This window comes from Dromiciops gliroides, chromosome 6, assembly GCF_019393635.1.
Source record: "Dromiciops gliroides isolate mDroGli1 chromosome 6, mDroGli1.pri, whole genome shotgun sequence".
Taxonomy (NCBI): Eukaryota; Metazoa; Chordata; class Mammalia; order Microbiotheria; family Microbiotheriidae; genus Dromiciops; species Dromiciops gliroides.
Window position 1 is genome coordinate 101,781,748 of NC_057866.1, and position 25,699 is coordinate 101,807,446.

Genomic DNA, 25,699 nt, shown 5'->3' on the forward strand with positions numbered 1-25,699 from the left:
GAAGGACAGCTCACAGCAAGGGTCAGCTTCCTCCTTGAACCTCCCTCCCTGATCAGAATCTCCACCAGGGCTCTTCCAATACAGAGGTTAGGAAGGACCCTGTTGTCTAGGAAGCTCTGGTGAAGGAGCTACCAGGTAGTATTGTTGGGACTGGTGTGTGTGTGCCCTCCAGAGTGTTCACAGGTTAGCCAACCCTTCGTTCATGCACTGGGTAGGAGAACAGCCCCGTCAAGTTCTCCATCGGCAACTGCAGGGGTAGCCTTCCTAGAAACGATGTGAAGGCCACTTGACCCCGCTAACACTTTCACACTTCACTGAAGGTCTGCTTCCTCTCCAAAGTCCTCCTTGATCCCTCCCCATCCCTAGACCCTTAGCAAAGGCACACCTTGAATGGGTCCTCTACTTCCCCTCGGAGTGGGGGCCCCAGAAGCTAACGTTGGAAGGGGGAGGCTGTGGGTAGAAGTGTAGAAACAGAAGCTTTATTCTCTGCAATGCTCACAGCAAGTTCCTTACACAATCAAGGAAATGATTTCTCTTCTAAGCAGTGACTCTTTTATCAAAAGAAAATCCACACTGCTCAGCTCTGAGTCCCCCAGCCCAGCCCTGGGCTCCTGACTCCTGGCCCAGCAGGAGAAGACCCTGATTCTAAGAGCCCAACTCCTGTTCCTTATCCTCTACCTTCGGGCCAGGGTGTATGTGGGCAGCACAGCCCGCCAGCCTATGTGCTGCCGTGAAATAACACTCTGGCTGCCCAGGGGGAGGGTGGGATTGGGGACTCTCCTCTGCCCTGGGCCTGCAGGACCGAGGGGCATTCATCCAGGAACCCCAGGGAAAGTCAGATGTGCATATGTGGCTCAAGCCCAGATGATGGGAAGTCACCGAGTAGCTGATTGTCAAAGGCAAACCCCCTCACATGCATGTGTTCACACAACACATAGCATATGACTCTTCGATGCCAATGCTAGGGCCATGGACATGCCTGCTCTGACCACTGGGCCCCTGGGTGTCACTGGTCTCTACCACGTTCGGACGCTCTGAGCCATGACCTACCCAGAGTCCAATGCCTTACTTCCTGCCTGGGGGTGGGGTTGGGAGTTGGATGGAGCAGTGGCAGAAGAAGGCCATTCTCCTCCCAACACACCCCCAGAGCAGCCTGGCTTCGGGGAGCAAAGCACTCCAGAAGGGACAGATACAGAGAAAATCAAAGCTGTGGAAAAAGAATCAGACAGAGGTAGAGACTCCGGGAGGAGGGCAGAGAAGCCAAGCAGCGCAGCGCAGCTCCGCCTGAGTGAGGTCAGAGGTGGGAGGCTTGGGTCAGGGGTTCCTCAGTGCTCCGCATCCATGGCATCTAAATATTTGGCTTCAATGATTCGGGGCAGCAGGATGTACCTGATTGGGAGGGGCAGGGCACGCGTATTAGTTCTGAGGGTTCAAGGGCCTCCGCACCCCCGGCACCACCATCCCTGCCCCTAAGGGCCCCGGTGGCTCCATCTGGCCTGGCCTGGCCTGAGTCAAACCCTGCTCCCCCTTCCTTTTGATCCCAGGCTATCCCAAGTGGGCATGCTGGCCCTGAGCGCAGCGATGGCCACCTCTTCTTTTCCATCTTCTCCCACACCGGATCCTGGGCCTGACACCCACACGCGCGGCCAGACTGTGGTTGGGTCTCCCAGCAATGGCCCGGGGCTCACCGGATGGGGATCATGGCAATCATGATGAGGGGGAAGATCATCTTCATGTATGGCAGGGACGACATGCCGAAGGCACAGAGCAGCAGCAGCTGGACGACTTGCAGGCCAGTGAAGTAGTGGATCTTCCTCTGCGGCACCCGGCGAATGTAGTGGGTGGGGGGGTACGCCGTCTGCAGAGAGAGGGAGGCCTGGGATGAGACCCTGCCTCTGCCGCCCCACAGGGCTTGGAGCTCCCAGGGCAGAGCTGGGCGCTGGCGGGCCGGGGCCGTACCTGCTCCTTGAGTAGAAGGGCGATCCGCTCGCAGAGCTGGCTGTTGTCGAGGGACGTGAGGGCGATGTAGAGGAACAGCCCGTAGAGGACGGCCTTGGGGATGGACTGCAGTGGGAAGGGCAGCAGCAGCAGCGACAGCCCCACCAGGATGCTGGCCCCCAGAGAAGTCAGGCGTGTCTCCTTCACGCTCACAATCCTGTCAGGGAAAAGGGAGGCGGGCACACCGGCCACACGGGGACCACACGTGTCACACGACACACGTGTGGCCTGGCCGGATGCTCCCTTTCCCACGCACCCCCCCCCCGCCCCCGCCCCCGCCCCGCCCCATGCCGTGCCGCCCTTTCCCCACCATCAGTCACAGCCTGGGTCACTCACGTCTCATGGATGTGCCCATACTCCACTCGCTCCTCCACAAAGGCAAGCGCCCGCACGTGCAGCGGGGAGTGGGGGTAGGCCGCGTGGAGCCAGGGCAGGCCAAACAGAGAGAGCCCCAGATTGATCATGGCGATCAGCAGCAGGTCCCAGTGGTAGGCTGTGCCCTTCACCAGCCTAGAGTACATGACACATGGTCACGGGCAGCAAAAAGGGAGAGGGGCTTCCTTGGGAAATGGAGGGTGCCCCCCAGGAGAGGGCAGAGGGCCATTCCCAGGCAACAGAAGGAAGCTGGCATGGCAGGCGCAGGGTGGGGTGGGAGGGCAGGACTGGGTCAGGGCACCCAAGGAAGCGGAGAAGACACCTGTTCTCTGGGGCGTTGGCCAAAGCAGCAACAAGGTTCTGTTCAATGAAGAAGAGCAGAGAGAGGAGGAAGCCCAGTCCCATGGCGCTGCCCACAGCTCCCAAGGACAGTGACTGCACTTTTGCCAGCTCGAACAGGTTCTCCCTGGGGTTATAGTTGAACTTAGACACTGGGGTGGGTGGAGAAAGGGAGGGAGTGAACAATGAGGACTGATCGCTGATGACCCAGTCAGCCCTGGGCTCTTCTCCTGGCCCCGGGCTTGGGGCGAGAGGAGCCGAGCCAGGGTTCAGTGAAGAGATGAACCCTGACCTCCTCCCTTCCCCCTCCTCCACACACTCACTCTTGATGCCATGGAAGACATAGGAGCCCACGATGGAGAAGGTAAGCACTGAGATGGGCAGCGCACAGTCTGACAGTGCCTCCCGCACTCGGCCGTGAAGGTAGGGGCTGTGAGCGGGAGGGGGGAGAGGGGACAGGGTTAGCCACAGCCTGGAAGGACAGCTATCTCTCAATAGAGGTGGGGACAGAACCCCCTCTGCCTGAAGACCCTGGGACTGCTCCCAAAGGATCCCCCCCCCATCTTCTCTCCCTCCCTTGGTCTCTTCCCTTTACCTCCCCCCACCCTCCTGTGTGGGCATGCTGGCGTTCCCACCTGCTCACCTCTTCTTGAACTGGTAGAGGGTGTGGCCCAGCCAAACAGTGCCCAGCATGAGCATGAGGCTCAAGAGAGCCGTTTCACGCCCAGGGGTGTCACCCTCACTGTCTATGGTGTTTGATGAATTGATCAGCAGGCTGGCATTGAGGCCCAAGTCTGTTGGGGAGTGGTGGCTCCCGTGCCCTCGGAAATAGTACTTCTGGAAGACTGCAGGGGGACAGACACACAGATGGACACAGGCTGATGTGGGAGCTTCCAGTTCAGTTGATCTCTCAGCCTCTGTAGAAAGCACTCCTAAAAAGCAGTCCCCTCAGAGACCCTCTAAGCCCCCATTCTCTAGACAGGAAACAGTCTGAGAAGGAAAGTGAATGGTAGCACAGTCAGTCACAGAAGCCACTCATCTGGTCTGGTCCATAGCCACACCTATCACCCGTCCAGCCTCTCTAGGAAGCTCCCTCTCTCCCACGCTGGCACATTCCCTGCTTTTGGATGCTTTGAACCGTTAGGAAGCTGCTTCTTCCATCTGAGCTCAAACTTGTCTCCTTTGCTACAAAATCCCTCCAAAGTCTGTGTTCTAGAGTCAGGGAGGACACATCTCCCTCCTTCCACAGGACAGCCCTTCAAATACCTGATGGCCACATGCTAGAAAAAGGCACAACTAGAATCCAGCTCCTCCGAAGGCTGGCCCAGGGACCTTCCAACTGTACTACTGCGTGTCCTGGGATCTTTTCCCGTGTCAAGCAGAGAAGGTGTCTCAGAGTCTCCTTCCCTCTCCTCTACCCTGGCCATTTTCATTTCCATTTAGTAATCTTGGCTACACCTGTGTGTGTGTGTGTGTGTGTGTGTGTGTGTGTGTGTGCGCGCGCGCGCGGGAGCGTGCACGTGCACGTGCATGCACACATGTGAAGGAGAAGGCTTGGCCGGGTCAGGCAAGCTCAGCAGACACACCAGATGTTTGGGGAGTCATTTCCTGCAGAAGACAAAGATCAGGACCAAACAACAGGAAACTCTGGTGGCACCGTCACACATGCACGTAGTGGGAGGAAGAATTGATGTGTAGGACCCTGGGGGATCTAGGACGCTGGCTCCACTTCCCTTCTGGACCCTTAGTGGAAAGGGAGTGGTCAGAGCATGAGGCAGGAAAACCACCACCTGAACATTCTGGGGTGTCCAATTCCCCACAACCCCCAGTCTTTTCTGTCGGGTCTCATCCCTGCTCCTAAATTAACCCTAAAAACCCCTAACACATCTCTCCCTTCCCACTTCCACTACGTTAACATGCGGACCCCCAAAACACCCTTTTCCCCAAAAGAGCAAGTGGCTTCCTTGGCACACAGCCAGGAAGGGAAACCCCCCCCCCAGGGGAAGAAGGCTTCTGGAGGGTCATTCTGAGGCAACTGAAGGGAACTGGGACAAGCCAGGCAGGTTGCGGACCCACTAGGTCTTAGAATCCCAGGCTTATCCACCATACCCCCAAGCTGCAATCATGGAGAACGTGACTTCCCAAGGCAGGTCATTCTCCCTTTGGCTACTTCTCTCATTAGGAAGTTTCTTTTCCACATACTGAAGCAAACCCAGCTTCCTTTCAGCACCCTGTCAGCTCCTCGTGCTGTCCTCTGGGACCAAGCAGAACAAGTAAACTCTTCTTCCACATGACAACACTCTGAATATTTGAAGACAGCTAGCATGTCCTTTTTTTTTTTTTTCTCACCAGGCTAAAAATCCTCAATTCCTTCAACTGAGGCTCATTAGGCATGGTCTCCAGTGCCCTCACTGGTCCCAGTCACCTTATTCTACACCTGTCCAAGCCTGTGATGACCTTCCTAAAATCTCACTGTGTTCTGAACAGGGCCAAGGACAGTCAGGCTACCAGCTTTATTGTCGATCCCGTGACCCTCCTTATACAGACTGCTACTTCTTCTTCTTCTTCTTCTTTTTTTGGTGAGGCAATTGGAGTTAAGTGACTTGCCCAGGGTCACACAGCTAGCAAGTGTCAAGTGTCTGTGGCAGGATTTGAACTCAGGTCCTCCTGACTCCAGGGCCAGTGCTCTATCCACTGCGCCACCTAGCTGCCCCCAGACTGCAACTTCAATAACTTTTCTACTCATCTTGTCATGCTGTTGACTCATACCAAGCTTATCATTCAAGTATGTCATACATTTCCCCAACTGTATAGATCTCTCCAACTCGTCCACAAAGATATCGTGAGAGATTTTGTTGGGTTTTTGTTTGTGGGTTGTTGGGCTGGGTTTTTTTTTTTTCTGAAATGCAGAAAATAGACTATTTTTTTTTGTTTGTTTTTTGAGGCAATTGGGGTCAAGTGACTTGCCCAGGGTCACACAGCTAGTAAGTGTTAAGTGTCTGAGGCCATATTTGAACTCAGGTAGTCCTGACTCCAGGGCCAGTGCTCTATCCACTGCACCACCTAGCTGCCCCAGAAAATAGACTATTATTGCCTACAGCACTTTGCTGAGTCTGCTCTAGTAATCCTGTTCCTAACTAATCGATTACAAGTGGTTTTTAGTGAGGAGATGCTGGCTCTTTTTGACCTTTACTTACTTGTCTGCGTGCTCACATGCCATCCTTTTAATCCTCCATTATAAAATTTTGCCAACATGCCCTTCAAGCTGTCTTTTGCCTCTTATTTTATCTATGTGCCTTACTACAGGGATGACCATCAAGTTCATCAGCCTGAAGTCTGAAGACTCAAATCTTTCTCAAAACCAATCTTTCTCAAGTTCTCTTCTCAAAGATCACCAACAAATGTTTGGCATTCATCTCTACTATTTCTTCCAGTATGTTGCATGTGGTCCCACAGGTGCCTAATGACTTGAATTCACTGAGGGCAGGAAGGGGCTCTCTTACCATCCCTTTACTTTTTTTTTTTTTTTTTGGTGAGGCAATTGGGGTTGTGACCTTTTTTGGGGTTTTTTTTGGTTTTTTGTATTTTGGGGGTTTTTTTTGTAGGGCAATGAGGATTAAGTGACTTGCCCAGGGTCACACAGCTAGTAAGTGTTAAGTGTCTGAGGTCAAATTTGAACTCAGGTCCTCATGACTCCAGGGCCGGTACTCTATCCACTGCGCCACCTAGCTGCCCCCATCCCTTTACTTCTATTGGGTTTCAATTCCCTGTTACTCATTTTGTCCTAGTCTTTCCAGGCTACAGCGAAGAAAACAGAAGTCAAACAAATGCTCAGTAGCTCTGGCTTCTCTCTCATCCACTTCATTGTTTTCTTGTTCTTTTGGTCCCCAACATAGCTTTAAAAAGCAACTCTTTGGTGTAGGGATGGGCTTAGCCCTCATTACTCAACCTAGTTTTTCCAAGCTTTAGTAGTACCATTGTTCTATTCTCACAGGTCCCCATCCTGCTTTGTATTGATCCTGGGTTACTTGTTCCTGCTTCTATTGGATACACTTTTCTTTTTCAATCTAAGCTCATCAGGGGGCAGCTAGGTGGCACAGTGGATAAAGCATCGGCCCTGGATTCAGGAGGACTTGAGTTCAAAAGCAGCCTCAGACACTTGATGCTTACTAGCTGTGTGACCCTGGACAAGTCACTTAACCCTCATTGCCCAGCAAAAAAATAAATAAAATAAATCTAAGCTCATCAGAGAGCTACCTGTTGCAGCCATATCAATCTCTTTAGATCACTCAGCTTAATTTCCTTTGGTTGTATCATTTGTGTTTGCATCTTTAGAATTCTGATCTTGAGAATCTCATCTCCCTCGAGTCATCTTCCTTTTTTGATACTCAAACAAATGGATCCAAATCAGGGGCTAGTAAATATTTTTTTCTACCTTGGAATGGAAAATATTTATTAGAGTAGATAAGTATTTTAGAACATAGATTATTAGACCATGGAAAATAAGTGTTAATACTGGCAGAAAACTTAGAAACAAGTTATTCCAATGGGCTTCATCTTTTTTTTGCAGGGCAATGAGGGTTAAGTGACTTGCCCAGGGTCACACAGCTAGTAAGTGTCAAGTGTCTGAGGCCAGATTTGAACTCAGGTCCTCCTGAATCCAGGGCCAGTGCTTTATCCACTGGGCTGCCTAGCTGCCCCCAACCACACACTTTTAAGTTTAATTTCCATTATTAACATTTTCTCCATCACTTTCTTAAGTCTTGAGACAATTAATAGAACAATAAACAGAGCCCTGAACTGTTGCTTTTGCTATTTTCCAAGGTATAAATGCTTACACTGGAAATTTAACAGCTGGCTCCCAAGAGCCAGTGTGAGCTGATTCTGATACACTCATGATTCTACCTGTCTTTTCCCTTCTTTCTGGAGTTCTTCTTAAGCCATAGTATGTCATGTGAAGGGCTCATTGCTATACTCCACTTGGCATTTCTCTTCTTATTATAATCATAGCTCAAGTTTTATAGTTGTTGAACACTTTTAAGTGCTTTTTCTTCATGACAATCCCATGAAATAGATGGTGAAGGGGCAGCCAGGTGGTGCAGTGGATAGAGCACCAGCCCTGGAGTCAGGAGTACCTGAGTTCAAATCCAGCCTCAGACACTTAACACTTACTAGCTGTGTGACCCTGGGCAAGTCACTTAACCCCAATTGCCTCACCAAAAAAAAAAAAAAAGAAAAGAAATAGGTGGTGAAGGTGTTATTTAGGCCCATTAGGTCACTGCAGAAGTGACTTTGCCAGGGTCACACAAGAAGGGTTGGAGTGGGGAGTCAAACCCTAGTGTCTTAATCCAAGCCCCTGGATCTCATCACTAAAGCACATGGCCTCTCGCTTCTCCTCATCTCTGAGATGGTGTGGTCCCTGACTCCCAGGGCTCAGCACCTCCACTTCTCCTTCCAGTGCCTCCTCGCTGGGCAGAATCAGGTCTAAGATGGCAGATCTCTCTCACTACTTTTTTTGGGTTTTGTTTTGGGTTTTTTTTGCTGGGCAATGAGGGTTAAGTGACTTGCCCAGGGTCACACAGCTAGTAAGTGTCAAGTGTCTGAGGCCAGATTTGAACTCAGGTCCTCCTGAATCCAGGGCCGGTGCTTTATTCACTGCACTGCCTAGCTGCCCCATCTCACTACTTTTTAAGAAATGAAACTGTCAACAGGGAAAGTCAAGAGCAAATGGTACAAAAAAAGGGAAGCTAAACTGAGTGACCTAAGAGATTAATATGGCTGCAACAGGTAGCTAGCTCTCTGATGAGCTCAGATTTTAAAAATAAAAGTATGGCCAATGGAAGCAAGAACAAGTAACCCAGGATCAATACAAAGAGGGATGGGGACTTGAGAATAACATTAGTACTGCTAAATGTCTTGTGTGCGTACATATATATACACATATATATATATGTATGTATGTATGTACATCAATACACACACACATGTATCTTCCTGACAGACAATAATCTCTCAATTTCCTTATGAGATCTGTTTCTTCCAAATAGGAATACTATTGCATGGCCACATTCTAGTCAAGACTCATCAACTGCATCTTAATGATAGCTTGGGTTGACCTTTGCCTTCCTTTCTAGTCTATGCTCCACATATCAGTGTATAGTCCTTTCTTGTCATTGCTTCCTGGGACAACTTCTGGGGGCGGAACCAAGATGGTGGAGGAAAGGCTGTGATTCTCAGGAGCTCCAGACAAATCCATCCACATACCTCCAATATAATGTCATTGCTTCCTAGCCATGCTTGGCCCTCCTGTCTCTCCACCCACTCTGCCCCCAACTATAGCTGAGGTGCCCATTCTCTCTCACTTGGAATGCTCCAACAGCCTCTCTAGCTCTGTCCAGGTCTGCCATGCCCGTGCGTTCCTCACCCGCTACCAGACCTCCCCAGTGCATGACTTGTGACAATGTCACTCTCCTGTTCAGAGACCTGCCATGGCTCCTCATTGTCCATCCTGTGTAGTAGGAGGGATACAACATGTACCCTAATACTAGATTACAGCTCTCCCTTCCACACTGCGACTTTCCCCCATCACAGTTTTGCTATATTGCAGATCGGCATAAAAAATCAAATGGGAATGTTGGGGGAGTTCAGGAAAGAGAGTGTCACTTCTCAGTCCCTTGTCCATTTTCAGATCCATAAGGATCTGCATTCTGACTGGCTCAGGCATGCCCTTGTCTGGTGCCAACAGAAGCTCCATCCTTTGAGATTCTTCTCACTGAAGAGCCCACGAATGCACTCTCAGTACGGAGTGGGCACCAACATACCCCTTAGGCTGTCCTTCTCTTGTCCCTGATCCTTACCTTGCAGCTGGCTGACCTTTTCTGGTCCTCTCCAACTCAATGTCATTTACACCCCTTCTTTCCCAGAAGCTACCACTGCTGGTACATTTATGGTCCAAACTGGTCCCCAGGGGGCAGCCTCCACAAGCACGTTGGCTGGGGTCACTCCCCAAAGATTGTTTGTCCAGAGTAACAACAGTTAATTCTTTTTTATTGGGGGCCCAAGAACTGAGGGATTCCCTGCATCCTCTGCCTCCTTTGCCAGGACCCAGAAACATTTTCTGTCTGTCCACTCCATGGCCAAAAAATTCCTTAGCAGTTCCTGGCATTAAGTTCCTCTGAACTTACCATACAGTTACTGACCCTATGATCCAACTTGTCTAGGACAGAGATCTGTCACTTGGTAGACAGCTCAGTGAATAAAGGACTGGACCTGGAGCAGCAAGACCCAAGTCCAAGTCTGCCTCAGACTCTTATTAGCAGTATGATCCTGGGCAAGTCACTTAACCCCCTCAGTTTTTTCAACTGTGAAATGGGGATAACAATAGCACTGACCTGCCAGGCTTGTTGTGAGGATCCAATGAAACAAAACTGTACAGTGCTGAGCACAGTATGAAGCCCATAGTAGGTGTTGAATAAATGTTTCCTTCCTTCTTTCCTTCCCAATAAACTCTACTATCTCCCTATAGCATCTAGGATAAAATATAAACTCCTCTGTCTGCCATTCACAACCTAGCCCCACTCTACCTTTTCAGTCTTATTACATATTACTACCCTCCCTGCGTTTTGTGGTCCAGCCTCGCCTGATTTCTTGTCATTCTGCCTACATCATACTCTGTCATCACTGAGTCCTTGCCTTGGTAGCGTGCCATGCCTGGAATGCCCTTGCTCCTCTCAGCCTCCCAGAATCCCTCTTTGCCCTCATGACTCCCCTCTGGCCCCAGCTTCTCCATGAAGCAGTGCCCTCCCCTCTCCCCAGTTCACCTTGTCTTTATTTTGGATCTGTTCCTTCTAGGTTCATTCAAGTACACCCTAGGACAGAATGAAAACACTAGCTCCTCAATACCAGGGATGGCTTCATATTGGTTTTGGGGGGCAGTTAGGTGGCGAAGTGGATAAAGCAACTGCCCTGGATTCAGGAGTACCTGAGTTCAAATCTGGCCTCAGACACTTGACACTTACTAGCTGTGTGACTCTGGGCAAGTCACTTAACCCCCATTGCCCCGCAAAAAAAAACCCAAAACAAAAAAAACCCCAAAACATATTGGTTTTGGATTTTTGGGTTTGGCCCAGTGCCTGGCATGCAGTAGGCACATAATCAATGCTTGCTGATTGATCCCAGCTGGGCAGAGCCTGCCAGAGCTTGCTGTCTGTGGGCATAGACTTCGAGAGTCCACTTTGTTCTAAGTCATTCAAGAAGGACTTTCGGGAATCAGGTGGCTTTTACCAGACACAGAAGGCGTTTAATAACTGTTTGTCGAATTGAATGGAGGAAATTCCAAAGTCCTCTATGCAATATCTGAGGCCCTCGATGATCTAGTTTTGGAAACTCTTTTTTGTGTGTGTGTGTGAGGCAATTGAGGTTAAGTGACTTGCCCAGGGTCACACAGCTAGTAAGTGTCAAGTGTCTGAGGCTGGATTTGAACTCAGGTCCTCCTGACTCCAGGGTCGGTACTCTATCCACTTTGCCACCTAGCTGCCCCTGGACTGTCTTTCAAAGCTCGTCTCTCATTGTTTCACATAAACAGGAACATTTTGCTGTCCCGCATCTGGGCTGGGCACATTCCTGCCTGCCTGGTCTCACTACCCACAGTGCCTTCCCTGCTGCCATCTATGCCTGGCTGAATCTCACTGCCCCTTCCAGACCCAGTTCAGTTCCCCATTTCTCTGTGAAACCTTCCATAAGTGGGGGCAGCTAGGTCACGCAGTGAATAAAGCACCGGCCCTAGATTCAGGAGGATCTGAGTTCAAATCCGGCCTCAGACACTTGACACTTACTAGCTGTGTGACCCTGGGCAAGTCACTTAAGCCTCATTGTCCCACAAATAAAATAAAATAATGTAAAAAAAAAAAAAAAAAAAAAGAAACCTTCCCTAAGCACTCCAGTCTACACTTCTCTCTTGCGCTCAGGAATGGAAGGCATTTAGAGGTGAATGTTCTGCTCTCCCTTTGTGGGTCTTACTTTTCCTTAGGACAGGGCCTGCATCTGCTTGCTTCTCCATCTCCCTGACAGGATGCCAAGAGTCGGGGCGGGGGAGAAAGGAAGAAAAGCAAGTCTGGGAGGACAAGGGGGAGAGCCACACCATGACTTACTTTTGATCATGCCCTTGACAGCATCCAGCACAAACGTGATGGAAATGAAGAGTGCAATGATTTCCTCTGTTGATCTAGGAGCAAGAACATCAATCCTGAGCACCGGACTGCTCTTCCCATCAGGTCCCTGTCTCAAACAAGCCTGTCTCTGCCAGACGTCCTTCCAGGTCAGACACCAATCAGAAGAGCGGACGCTGACCCAGTGCTTTCTGGCTGGCAAAACACCTCACACACCTTGTCTCCTTGGATGCTGAAAACATCCCTTAGACACAGGTACTCTAGGCATTATCATCCACATTTGAAAGATGGGGAAACTGAGGCATGGAGCTTTTAAGTGACTTGGCAGCTAGAAGTGCCAGAGAAAGGATGTGAGGCCAGGCTCCCCTTGCCTTCTCTCTAGCCCGCTGAGGAGCAATGCTTGGCTCTGGCCCTGTCCCGGCTCTGTCCTCACTGGGGCACGTGTGCATGTCTGTGGGGAGTCGGCTCATTGGGTACAGGAGGCAGAACGTGCCTGCCTGTATGGCTAGCTGAGCTTCCATCTCTGCCCTGTGCACGATCAGTCCACGGCTTAGCCTGGGCTCCCTCACGCTGGGCCCCAGTGACACTCTTTGGAAGACATTAATGCCTTGGGTATCCTTCTCCCCGGGTGATCCTGACGGCTCTCTCTATCCCCTACAGTCAGGAGGCCTGCAATGCGGGCCTGACTCCCCCACAGCCAGTGGGGCAGAAGCTTGCCGTGGCTTGTGTGCGGACAGCAGATGGGGAAGAAGGCGGGGACGGGGACAGCACTACCTCTTGAAGACCTTCATGACAAGACTCAAGTTGAAGATGGCATAGACCGCCAAGAAGAAACTGTTCCAGAGCCCGGTCCAAGCATAAAAGGCATTAAAGTCCAGCTTGTATTCGTCACAAAAGCCACGGATCACTGAGGAGGAAATGACCAAAAGAGCCAATGGATGCTAGGGGAAGTCAGGCCCAGTGGAGCAGGAGAAAGGAGCTGCCCACCAAGTGTGAACACCAGGAGTAGAGAAGGGCTTTCTCCCAACCCCCTGCCCAACCTAGGGAGGAGGAGGGGGACGCTGGTTCTGGGGAAGGGCCAACATTCAGGGCCTCCTTTCTGATCCGTCGCACCCTGAAGGAGAACATGATCTAGTCTAGAAGGGGGCTGGGGAGGATCACTGACCGTTTATGTAGAGGGCCAATGGCGCTGTGGTGAGCAATACCACCAAGGGCTGTCCTGCAAACAGCGCATACAAGAGGCCGCCGATGCTCTGGCCAGCTATTGTTTTCTTCACATCTGGAAGGACAGAAACCAAGCAAGCATCAGACGGACAGGGTCCCTCTGGGGAGGGAGGGCGGATGGGTGAGCTGGGGCCCCGGGCCCTCTCACAGGGATTCCTTTAGGCTTCAGGTGGGGATTCTTTCCAAGACCCAAAGTCTGGATACTCTATAGGCAAAGGTCCTGAGCCCAGATGATCCACAGAAAGAGGTTTGTGGCGTCTCCCTGCCTGAACCCCAACTCACCAATGACGCCCTTTGTGTTCTCATCATTGAGGGAACCAAAGGCAATGGTTGGCAGGAGACAGGCAAAGTAGAGAAAGATCGTGGTGGTGATGTACTTCCCCAAAGACTTGTTGTTTCCAATCACACCTAGCGAGGGAAAGGGGAGAGGAGAAGAGGCCAGAGATCAACCAATCCTGCCCCGAGAAGACCAGCTACAGGGGGGCAGGAGGGCGCGGGGAGGATGTGACCACAACACAGATGTTGCACCTGAAGTAAGAGCAATGATGATGACAATGATGCCACTTATCCAGAGATTAAGGGTTACAAAGTGATTTACAAATACCATCTCACTTGCCCTGTGAGGTAGTCAGTACCTCAAAGAGCTTCAATAATTGTTCCCACAGTCACATCATTAGGATCAGAGGCAGGATTTGAACCCAAGTCTCTTCAGAGAATCCAATAACCCCTATAGGCAAGGGTGAGAGGCCTGAGTCTTCAATGCCTAACGATGAAGGCCAATTCATGATAGGCGGTGCGTTCAGCTCCTTCCCCAGGACAGTCCTGTCCCTACCCCCACACATACTTACCATCTGTGAAGTCCAGAGCATACACAGGAAACCGCCTGGCGATGTCATCCATGATCCCCTTCCCCAGCTGGAGGAAATTATGACACTGGTGGGAGGTGAAAGGTGAGACACGTTGGTCCAGAGGGAGCCCAGGGCCTAGTGCCCCCTCTCAGACCAAGGTTCTCTCTTTCCCTTCTCACCTGCAGGTCTTTCACTCCGTGCTGCCGGGGCCGTGCCGGGGAGTAGATTTCGCTCCGTGAGATCACGGAGGATCGCGGTTTGATGACAGTGAGCAGGTGTCTCTGTTGCACTAGGGCTTCCTTGAACTCTTCCGTGGTGCGTGTCTCCAGCAGGCGAAGGCGAAAGGTGATGTCCGAGAACATGGTCGCAAATGTCCGTGCCACCTCGGTAGCCGTCTTTGTGCTTTTCTGGGGTGCCAAGACAGGTCAGAGAGGGGAGCGGCCCCAGCCCCTCCCCACCTGCAGAGCGAGTCCTGCGAAGATCACTCACCGTCTTGGGGGGCGCCATCACCAGGATTACAAAGCGCACCTCACAGGAATTCTCGCCCCAATTCTGGGGCCGCTCCAGGCGGCTGATACACACGTGGCGCCGCTGCAGCGACTTGATGTTACAGCTGGGGTTGGGGGAGAGACATGGGTGGGGGGGGCTGTTACACGCCTGCCGGCTTTGCGCAGGCCTGGAGAGGGGACTGGGTGACCTAGGGAACATTCACAGCACTCACTCACATGATGCAGAGCCAGGACTGCTGGTACTGAATCCCAGTGACAGTGGCTGTGACTCCTTGGATGATATCAGAGAGGAGGTGAACTGAAGAGAGTGGGGGGGAGGGATGAGAAGGAAGCAAAAACCGTCCCCTGGCCCTAAGCCCTCTAACCTCATCCTCCTCCAAGGTCACCGTTATATCCAGTCCCCCCTCCAGCCCTCTCTGTCTCTCCTAGGCTAGAAAAGAGAAGGGGGCTGCGGCCCTGAGACCTCAGGAGAAGGGGAGCTGGGGGGTGGGGTTCGGTGGCAGTCACCTGTTCCCTCTCTCGGAGTCCCCGAATCAGTGAAGAGGGTGGCCATGATCCGATCGAAGTTGAAGCCAGGTTCAGAATTGTTTGGGTCCTGGCAAAAATGGCGGAGCATCTCCCTCAGCACATCGTCCAGAGTTGTTGCTGTCTCATCCAAGATGATGCTGGCCCGGGCCAGGAAGCTGTCCAGGTCACGGTGGGCTCGGATCTCCTCCTCAAAGTTCTTTAACTTCAGGTACTGGGGACCCGTGAAATCCAGCAGACAAGGGGATGCAGGGGGAGACAGATAAATGGGGACATGCAGATAGACACAAAGGGTCAGGGAGATAGACCCCCCACACACACACACACAAGGACTTGTGGACAAACCAAGGTGGCAGGAAAAACTCCAACTTTTCCTCCCTTTGCCTAAATAAATCCAACTGGAAACATCCCTCCCCTGATTCAATATCTCTGCTTAACCATGCCCATAATGCCCTGCTCCAAACCCCCAAATTTAAGAACTCCGTCGCTCCTTCTTTTCTCTCTGTCTCCTAACACCCGCTCACCTAAAGCGGGGTTGGGATAGGGAGCAGGGAACCCTGGGCCCTGCTTAGAGGAGGTGAAGCTGCGGACGCCCCTGATGCTGTAATACTCACCATTCCTACCACCCCCACCCTAGGGCCAAGCCTGGAAGAACTCACCTTTCTGGAGGTGTGCAGGAGCACGCAGCCCGAACTATCGTCCTCTGTTGGAGAGAAGAAAGGAGGGTTGGCTGAGGCGCCACGCAGGGGCTTCCCGAGGCCATGGGACGATGCTCACCCTTCAGAGCTGGAGCTTCTCGGGGCTGGGATCCTGCGCCCTCCTACCTCCCCAGAGTCCCCTCTGCCCATACCGCTCAAGTTAGCCTGCATGTCCAGGTTGAAGTTGACAAAAAAGCGGATGCTTTCTCCAGACACGATGGAAGAATTGACCGTGTCAAACAGTTCTTCCTCCATTCCCTCGGCGCCATCCTCCGTGTCACACTTGAGATAGCCTGGGTGGATGGAAGCGGTCACAGATACACACACCAAAGCAGGTCGGTGGAGGCTGAGGCACAGACACAGAAAGCGCATGGACACAGAAACAGGTAATGCAGACTCACACAGCAAGACACAAGCACATGGACACAGAGCTTTGGTGGCCTTTGGTGGGAGGTGCCAAGAGGGAGCGGCAGAGGTGAATTTAAGGAGAGGAGATGTGAGTTCTAATTTCGGCTCGGCCAGCAAACCAAGAATATACCTCCGATTCCCTCCTGTGTCATGAGGGGTGTGCCACGGGGTGGGGGGGGGCAGAGGAAGGTGTTTGTAAGGGGCTTGAACTAGATGGGATCCGGGGGTGCTTCCAATTGTCAGACTGGGAAGAGAGAACCTGTCCTGACCTATGACCCAGCTGGCGGGATCAACAGATAGAGAGGGGAGAGAAGGGCCACAGGGATGAGATGAGCCCCCAGGGAGGGCCGGCCCAGGACCCCCCACCACCTCCCATCCCGTTGTTGCTCTCACGGACCCCTTCCAGCTGAGGTAAGAAAGAGCCTGGAGTTGGGGAAAGGGTCCTGGGACGTCCCTCACCCCTTCCTCCCCTCACGTCACACATCTGGAGGGAGAGGGGCAGAATTCTGAGTCTCCCCTCCATCCTCACCTAAACGCTGCTTCTTCTTCTTCCTCAGATTCTCCTTTCTTTTCTCCTCTGTGACAGAGGATACGGGCATGGACAGAGTCGGTGGTATGTGAACCTGGGGCCATGCCTCTGGGGGAGAGACTGGAGGGCTCTGGCTGTTCCCTGAGGGACACGGATTAATCTTCCTAAGATCTCCACAGCTCCTGTCTATAGACTCTCCATAACTTCCCTTTTGCCTAACCAATCTCCTGTTCATTCTCCCTGACCTGGGCTTTGGGGTCCTCCGACTGGTCCCCACCTTGGCTGCTGACACATCTCCCATAGCCGCCCTCCATGCATCCTCCACTCAAACTAGGCGATTGGACTCCAGGAGGGACATGCCAGGTTCACTCCCCTTTCCAAGCATCTGCTCCTCTCGCCTTTCCCCGGCACCCTACCCTCCTCACTTTTCTCTGTCTACCATGGCCATTCTTCAGGGCCTGCTCACAGTCCCCTTCCTCCAGAAGGCATTTCCTGATCCTCCCGGAACGTAGGGATCTCCTCAGGTGTCTCTGATGCCCCAGGGCCTCCCTGAATTCCACTTGGGCCCACATTTCTAGCAGTGGAAATTGACATCATGCCTTCCAACACTACACTGCACCATAACTGGCCTCTTCCACTCTCTTCCTCCTGTTTCTGAGTCCTGCCCGCTGTGTCCCAATGGTGGGCCCATCTCCCTCCTGTCTCCTTCCCTCCCTCCTTCTCTCTCTGTCTCTCTCTCTCTCTAGCAAGAACTGCAGGAGGGTTTTGGATGACAAAGAATTGCCCTGAAGTGATGGAGAAACCACAATAAACCTATTTCTCCCTCCCTCATTGCTGGGGAAGGGGGGTGACTCACACGGACTCATTTCCCCACTCACCCAAATCTATTTCCTCTCCACATCCCGATACCAACACCGCCCCCCCCCCCCCGCCGCCAAGGCTCAGGTCTAGGGCCTATCTTTGGTATCTGAGGGGGGGTCTATGAAACTATCTCCTCACTAGGGTACTTGCCCAGTGACCTCTGGGGCTCCTGACTAGTTATCCATTGTTTCTGACCACATAACCCCAAACTGAAAACTAGAAAGCTCTCTGCATCAAACCCCACAAGAGAGGGGTCTCCTGCTGTATGAGCCCAAGTCACTCCCCTGCTTCCTCAACACCCCCTGCCTCCCCTTTACTTCTTCACCCTTTCCATGTTCCCCCCTCTCTTCTCCACCCCTCCATCATCTTATTTCTTCACTCCTCGACTCACCCTATCCTCCCTTTTTCTTTGCCTTCCCCAGGGGCCTCTCCTTTTGCCCTCAGTCATTTCCTAGGAAGTCCTCAACTCTCCCTGTCCTTTGACCCCAGGGCCCGGAGAAGAGGTAAGCTGGCTCCTCACTCTCAGCATTGTTCTCAGACTACCATGCTTTTTTGGCCTAGACTGACCTCTCCCCATCCCCCTCTTTCACCCCTCCCTGGTTACTGACCTCCAGGATACTCTCACAATTAGAAGAGATCTCAGAAGTAATCCTGTTTACTCGGAACCTCTTCTGCCTTCTCCCTCGAGTCTAGCCCTCACTCGGTTTCCTAGATGCTCTAGCCTCATACCCATCATTAATCTCACCAAAGGCCCCAACGCCCCATCAACATGAATTTTCTTCAAGCCCTCTATCTCTACCCAATGCCAGCCATATGTTGGCATGATCATACCCTGTATGATACTAGGACATGGCCCTGCTTAATGACTAGTCAATGGAAAGTCTCCCAGAATGACTCACTGCCTGCCTGAGTGTCCAATGAACTCCCTGGTAAATGGATGGGCTGACTGATGGACCTCCTGACGGGTGGAGTGCCTGGTGGGCTCCTAGACTCATCGTCCAAGTCATTGGTAGAGGACCTCATTGATGAACTGCATGACAGATGAAGTGGTTCACTGATGGACCTTCTGACTGATAGATGAGCAGACTGACAGGACAATTCATAGGCAGATAGGGGAATTGACTGATGAAGGGATTGGTTGGCTTATAGACCTGACTGACAAACTGCCTGGAAGATTATCTGTCTTTTCCTCGAAAAGTATCGTGAGTTGTTGAGTCCTGCACATGTCCCATGACAGGAGGGAACTAGAGACCTTGGAGGAGGGAGAGTAAGTCTGGGTAACTGTGGCTACCCCAAGGTTTCTGTTCTTGGTCAGGCAAGTCATAGGGGTCCAATGATGTAAGAAGGAGAAGGTCTAGGGGATAAGTAGGTGGGGGCAGACTAGCTTTCCCTGAGGGCAATAGGCCCAGCTCTAGATGGGTAGCTAGGTGGCATAGTATATATAGAATGCTAAGCCTGGAATTAGGAAGACTCAATTTCAAATGTGTCCTCAAATACTTCCTTGGGCCTGTCACTTGATCTCTGTCTATTTCTTCAACTATAAAATGGAGATAACGTAGCACCCATCTTTCAGGGTCGTTGTGAGGGTGAAATGAGTTAATATCTGTAAAGTACTTAGCACAGTGCCCGACACATAGGAGTGATAGAAATGCTTAGTCCCTTTCCTTCTACAAGGACCTAAGGAAAAGGAGAAGACCTAGATATCCAAGGCAGACGGGTAGTTCCAGCCCTGGTGAATGGAGAGTCCCCCCTGGGTTGGGGGGAAGGAGCTAGAGGAGGGTAGAACCGGGGACTAAAAACCTGGCAAAAAGACCTGCCTCCTCAGGGCTAGTGATGCCAGTGAGTCAGGGCCCACTTTGCCACTCAGTCAGTACATCCTCTCCCACTGGGCCCAGCTTCTGTGGAAGGAGCAAAGACTACAGATGCCATCTCACCAGTTATACAGGACAGCACAGCCAAGAGAGCAACACCGTATTAGCAATAAATTAAACAGTCCACCCCATCTTCTCCAGCCCAATCCACAGGCCAGGGCAAGGAGCAGCAAAACCCAAGTGGTTCAGAAAGGGATGGGGTTGCCCTTCTTCCCTGGGGACACACAGCAACAGCTCTTAATGACAGAAAGACAGCAAGGCAGGCAGAGAGAGACAGGGTGAGACAGAAAGACAACTAGATGGAGAGACAGAGGGACAGAAGGACAAAGAAAGACAAAGGAACAGAGATAGACAGGCAAAGGCAGAGACAAAAAGGAAGAAGGGAGATAAACAGGCAGGCCAGGTCAGAGACGGGGGAAGATGGGCAGAAAGACGCAGCCAGAGACAGGGAAATAGACATTCAGAAAGATGGAGAAGGACAGACAGACAAGCAGAGAACCTGAGACAGAAGGACAGGTGGAGACTCAGCCTGTCAGATGGATAGGAAGGGCACAGATAGACTGGCAGGGGTGCTGAGACAGAAAGATGGATGACGTGTCCCTCAGCTTTAGGGTCTTACCAGTTTCTTCAAAGAAGTATCCATTCCGAGCCATGGCTGCAGGTGGGGTCTCTACAAAGGAAAGAGAAAGGATCAACAGGAAACCTGAGCCGCGTCTTATCCCAGCTGATCCCAGGTGGGGATGCCGCGCAAGGCCTCCAGGTGGCTCTCTTCTCAAGTCTGGGACCTTAGAGATGCCTCAGCCAGGTAGAGCACACACTCCATCTTGGTGGAGGCCAGGGCTAATGGACAATCCCTGCTTCTCCCAAAGAGAATGGGGTGCTCTCTCCTGGTTAAAAGGCATCCCAGCTCTATTCTCTCAGGGTTCAAACCCAGGACCTTATTCCAGCCCCAGGACAATCTAACTGGGACAGGACTGGGAGCTAGAGAATTCAAGGCCACACAGACCAGGTTAGGTGTGATCAAAGGCTGTCCCCAGGATGCAATGGCAAAGAGAAAGGTTTTTCTTGGGCAATATCTTCCTCCAGATGGGGGCGTGTCTCTTCCTTAGCTTTTGGATAAGTCTTCTCCCTCCACTAACCCCTCCTTTCTTCCCTCTCCCTCCTCTCTCCCCGCCCCCCCCACTCCACCCACCCCTTTAAGACTGGGCTCTCTCTGAGGGGCAGAGACGGAGAAGGAAAATCTCTCCTTCCCTTTGTCCCAGGGTTGGGGTGGAAGTGGGGGTGGGCAAACATATTAAATTCTTTGGGTCTCTGCTCTCTCTGGGAGTGGAGTATGGGAGGTCACATTCTCTGGATGTCTCTCTCCCAGGGTTAATAACAATTCTCAGAACAGGAAGGCGGGGTGAGCTCCTGAATAAGTAAAGGCCATGGGGGGAGGGAGCTGCAGCCCCCATCTCTACTCTTCCTCCTAGCAGAATTCAGTGCACCTTATGGAGGAGGGTGTGTGTGCATGCGCAACATCAGGAAGCAATATCAGTGGCTTTCACCTATGCTCAAACCAAGGGTGTATACACACACACACACACACACACACACACACACACAATTCACACACAGAGCATCACTCTAAAAATCAGTCCTTTCCACACTCACAGGGCTGTCCATTTGCAGAGCCAGGCACACGCTCTCCCTCAAGAAAGGGCTTGGGGGGGGGGGCAGCTAGATGGAGCAGTGGTTAAAGCACCGGCCCTGGATTCAGGAGTACCTGAGTTCAGATCCTGCCTCAGACACTTGACACTTACTAGCTGTGTGACCCTGGGCAAGTCACTTAACCCCCATTGCCTGCAAAAAAAAAAAAAACCCAACCCAAAAACAAAAAAGAAAGGGCTCGTGTCTGTGTATAGGTCTGGAAGGAGTGTCTGTCTGTACTTATTTGTATTTCTGGGATTTTCATTTTCCCTTTAATTCCCATCATTAGGGGAAGTGGGGAGGATTCCTTGGCAAATTAGTGCCTGGCAAAAATCTGATTTCAAAGGCTCCTTTCTCACCTAGAAGAATTCAAGACCCATTACGGTGAGCTGAGTGACTGGGAAGCCCTAAGAAAAATTCAAGCAACCACACTGAAGTGAAAAGGAGAGTAGTACCTAATTGATCCATTGTTTTCCATCAAGAAGGGTGTAGGGAAAAGGGTAGACTGTCCTTTGGGGGAGAGGAGAATAAGGGATGCATGCTCTCAATTGATGGATTGGGAAAAGAAGCCTTGGCATAAGGAAAGGGGAGGGGTACGGGAGGCAGGACAGACCACACAGCAAATAGAATGGTGAACAAGAGGAAAAGAACAAGGTGAAAAACTGAAAGAACTGAGTGGCCTCTTTCAGAAAAGATGTAGTGTACTTGAGTTTTCTTAGTATCATTGGGCAGGGGAGATTGAGAACTGGACACTGAACATGTGGCAGGGCAAGATGGTCTCACCCTGAGCAACCTGGGCAGACAGGGAGGGAAGGGACAGCAGGAGGCAGAAAGCGTGCCCTTCCCCTAATCAATCACCCATTATGGGGCAAAAACCGTAAACCAACAAAACAGAGGTAATAGAGGGAAACTGAGGCAAGCCCCAGCTCAGAATTAGTTGCTAGTATTAATCCCTGGCAGAAATTTATAGACATTCTTATCCCCCATATTTCTGTGCTCCAAAGCTGGTGTTAGTTTGCATGTATCTCTGCCAAACACACACTCAGAATTAACTGTTCCCCTCGGTCCCCCAAACTTTGCCCCAGCCCATGCCAGTTCTAGCCCAGTGTCAGTTCTTGTTCTGGTCCTGGATCCTAACGCAGCCTTTAGTACCATGCAGAGTGGGGGAAAGGCTTAGAGATAAGGAAACTGAGTTCCAGAGCGGTCATAGGATATGTTTAGGGTTACACAGATAGTAATAGAGAATGGGTAGAAACCCAGCTCCTCTCTTCCTTCCACTATGCCACACTGGATCCTGTTTTCCTTCACCCCAATTCCCCAGATCTCTGGTCCCCAGTCTGCCACCTGTTTACACACCACACCTGCTCCCTTCAACCATTCTCCAGACCTCTCTTCCACATGCTTATACATCTGCTCCCTTCACCATTCCTTCTCCAGACCTTGGCTCTCAAAGGACCTGTCCCATCACAACCTAGCTTCTAGCTTTAGCCTTTGTCCCATCATTTAGTTCGTAGATCCTCTCCCTATCTCAGACCAGCTCACCATTCCCAGGATCGCTGGGATTCTCTGATGAATGCTCACTGGAGTGAGCGCCTCTTCTTCCTTTCTGCACTGCCTGTCTCCAGGACTTACATATTTGTGGTTGGAAGCTAGTGGAGCTGAGGATTTCTGTACTACATCCCCCCCATGCTGCCACCCAGCCCTAGGAGTGGATCTATGTGTGTGCATCTCTGACTCGATGCGTGGGCAGCCCGGGCTGTGTGAGCTTGCAGTAAGCTGTGGTGTGATTGGGGGGGGGGGAGGTCCAGTCTGTCTGTGAGTGGGCATGTCTCTAGAGTGTATGGTAGATGCAGACTGTGTGTCTGGATATTCGTGATGAGGGTACACTATGAATAACATGAAGGGTGTGTGTGTGTGTGTGTGCATATGAGTGTGAGTGTGTGCATGTGTGTGCATATGAATGTGTGTGCCTGCGTGTGAGTGTGTGCATGTGAGTGTGAGTGTGTGTGTGTGAGAGAGAGACAGAGACAGAGACAGAGAGACAGAGAGAGAGAGAGATTCATGTGCAGTTTTGGCGGGGCTGTTTGTGCTGAGGAAGCTTGGGGAGGGAAGGAAGCATCCTGTGCACTGAAATGAAAGTCACCAGGGCTGAGGTTTTTTGGGGATCCTGGGGTGCTCTCCAGCTGAGTCTGAAAACAGTGACTTTTCTCAGGAGGTGAGGATGGGCCAAGAAGGCAGACAGGTACTAACATCACACCAGAAAGTGGACAGATTCAGGCCAGATGGACTATCCCTGCCCAGCTCCCTGTGGCCACCTGCCTGCCCATGCCTCCAGGTGAGGAGGGCTCAGGAGCCAGTGTGGCCGACTGGGAATGGGAAGGGTATTCAAGGGAAAGTGAGAGGAACTGATTGGGAATCCTGGCTATTCTACTTCCCAGCTATGTGACCAAAGACAAGTAACTTAACTTCTTTAAACCCCATTTACCTCTTCGGTAAAAAGAGGAGATGGGATTAGATGATCTCTCGGCTTCTCTCCAGCTCTACTTTGGGTTCCCAATTCTTGCGTGCCCCATTCCCTGGGGGTGGGGACACAAATACACACCATCCACCGGGAATCCTGAAGGGTGAATGTCTGAATAGCCCCCAGACGCACCAGGAGCCCACTGGGACCCTGGGCTCCAGGCTGACGAAAAGGAAAGGTGCCTGGGGGAGGGGATCGAGCCATACCGTTCTAACGAGGGGTGGAGGACCTGAAAGCCCCAGGGAATGGGGGAGCGTCTGTAAATCTGTGAGGATGAACTGGGGTGCGCTCGAATAGGTTTCCAAGTGGGAAGGTGTATTGTTCTGTGCTCCTTGCCTGCAGATTCTCAAGTCCCCTCCAAGAAGCCCTCTCAGGCTGTCAGTCTCCAGGCAGTGGCCTCCCTCTCTCCAGTAGCCCCCCTTGGAGCCAGTGCGCCTTCCAACGAGCCCCTAAGGGATCTCTATTTCTGTGTCTGCCATATATCTGGGTTCAGCGTGTGCTGTGGCCTGGGATGCCCGGACTCCCCGAATATGGGTGATCAACAGCTGCTTCTCACTTCCTCAACCATCGCCCAAGATCAGAGCAAGTGGGGCCACTAGGGCCCCGGCCTCTGAATTGGGTGTAGTCAGCGCTGAAAGGAGTCGCAAGACGACCCCAGGCTTGGGCAGAGGGACCCCCAGAGCCCTCCCCTCGCCGCCCGCGTCCACCCCTGCCCCCCACTGCCCCCCCCCGGCTCCCAGGGCTTGCCCGCTGGCTCCTGCAGGGGATGCTTCGCCCCGAGACTCCCAGCTCTCCCCAGTACTTCCCCCGGCACCCCCTGATGCTCACCGCACGGCCGGAGGTGGAACACCCGTCTGGCTGTCATGGGCCCCCGCCTGCCGGGTCAGCCCATCGCAGGGGCGGCCTGGGGCTGGGGCAGCGGCGCGCGGTTCGGCGGCTCTCCTCGGGAGCCCCGCGATCCCACCAGTCTGACCCGAGCAAGCTCCCGAGCTCTGAGCTCCAAGCTCCGGGCCGGCACTGAGAGGGGAGGCGGAGGCAGGAGAGAGCCCAGCCCCGCGACACACCCCCGGCCCGCCCGGCCCGCCTGGGGGGTGGGGGGTGGGGGCAGGGGCGCGCGAATGTGTGCGCGCGCTGTGCGTGTGTGTGTGTGTGTGTGTGTGTGTGTGTGTGTGTGTGTGTGTGTGTGTGTGTGTCTGGATCTGGGGGGTTGGGGGTGGCGGGCATTGCCACACTCCCTAGTGTGTCTCTTTGTGTGTGTGGACCACAATCCGCAATGTGGAGGGGGCCCACTGTTTGTGTGAAGTGTGGCCACACTGTTGTGTGTGCATGTGCGTGTTGGGGGGAGGGGGTTGTGATCACATTGCGCTGTGTGTATATGTTAAGAGTGTGTGACCACACTGGTGTGTGTGCATATTGAGGGTATGTGTGACCACACTGCAGTGTATGGGGGGGGAGGGGGAGTTGTGGCGACACTGCAGTGTGTGTTAAGCGTGTGACTACACTGCTGTGTATACATGTTGGGGGGGGGGTGTCCACACTGCTGTGTGTGCGTGTTGCGAAGAGGCGTTGTGACCACGCTGTAGTGTGTATGTGTGTGGGGTCACACTCTGCTCTTTATAGACTTGGGTAGGGGGCAGGTATCAACCCCACACACTCCTGAGTTTGTGTAGGGGAAGACAATGACAGCCCCTAGCCTTGGTGCCTGAGGGTGTTGATGACAGGCGCACTTCGCTGTGGGGGTTGGGGGAATTCGAATACACTTTACTCAGTGTGTAGTGGGGAAGAACTGTGATCCCAAGCAGCCTGCCCCCCTTTAATCTCAGCAGCTCACATAGATGTTGGGAGGGCTCTGCTCTCCTGCAGAGATGGGGTGGGGCGGAGGGGGGGGCATAGATCTTAATTTTTCACTCCTCCTGCTGTAGAGGATAGTTCCACCCTCCCTTTCCCCAGGGATCTCAGGTTTCCTGGAAGCCCTTCCCTTCTCCCCATTAGGTGTCCTCGCTACTAAACTTCCCGAGATGTCAGGGCTGCTTTTGCACGTGCTCAGTAATTGTGTCTAAGGGTGCATTAGAAGAGTTCAGGACTCACTGGACCCCCAATTTTCATACGGAAACCCCAAAGCCCAGACTTCACCTTA

General features: G+C 52.3%; 1 protein-coding gene across 3 annotated transcripts; it reads right to left on the reverse strand.

Annotated features, from left to right (window-relative positions):
* Nucleotides 1-457: 457 nt before the first annotated feature.
* Nucleotides 458-24,546, reverse strand: SLC4A11 (solute carrier family 4 member 11). 3 transcript variants are annotated; one of them, XM_043969633.1, is made up of 21 exons: nucleotides 24,391-24,546; nucleotides 19,972-20,022; nucleotides 16,621-16,761; nucleotides 15,836-15,976; nucleotides 15,645-15,688; nucleotides 14,968-15,199; nucleotides 14,677-14,758; nucleotides 14,441-14,564; nucleotides 14,131-14,358; nucleotides 13,952-14,036; nucleotides 13,386-13,511; nucleotides 13,045-13,158; nucleotides 12,654-12,786; nucleotides 11,862-11,935; nucleotides 3,356-3,557; nucleotides 3,036-3,142; nucleotides 2,696-2,864; nucleotides 2,335-2,508; nucleotides 1,960-2,155; nucleotides 1,689-1,858; nucleotides 458-1,389 (listed from the first exon to the last, which is right to left on the reverse strand). In XM_043969633.1, exons 1-21 carry the CDS (start codon nucleotides 24,425-24,427, stop codon nucleotides 1,326-1,328), a joined length of 2,694 nt encoding a protein of 897 aa, XP_043825568.1. In that variant the 5' UTR covers nucleotides 24,428-24,546; the 3' UTR covers nucleotides 458-1,325. The 3 variants fall into 3 exon arrangements, with proteins under 3 accessions (XP_043825568.1, XP_043825569.1, XP_043825570.1); XM_043969634.1 differs by lacking the exon at nucleotides 16,621-16,761; XM_043969635.1 differs by lacking the exons at nucleotides 15,836-15,976; nucleotides 16,621-16,761.
* Between the last annotated feature and the right edge of the window lie 1,153 nt (nucleotides 24,547-25,699).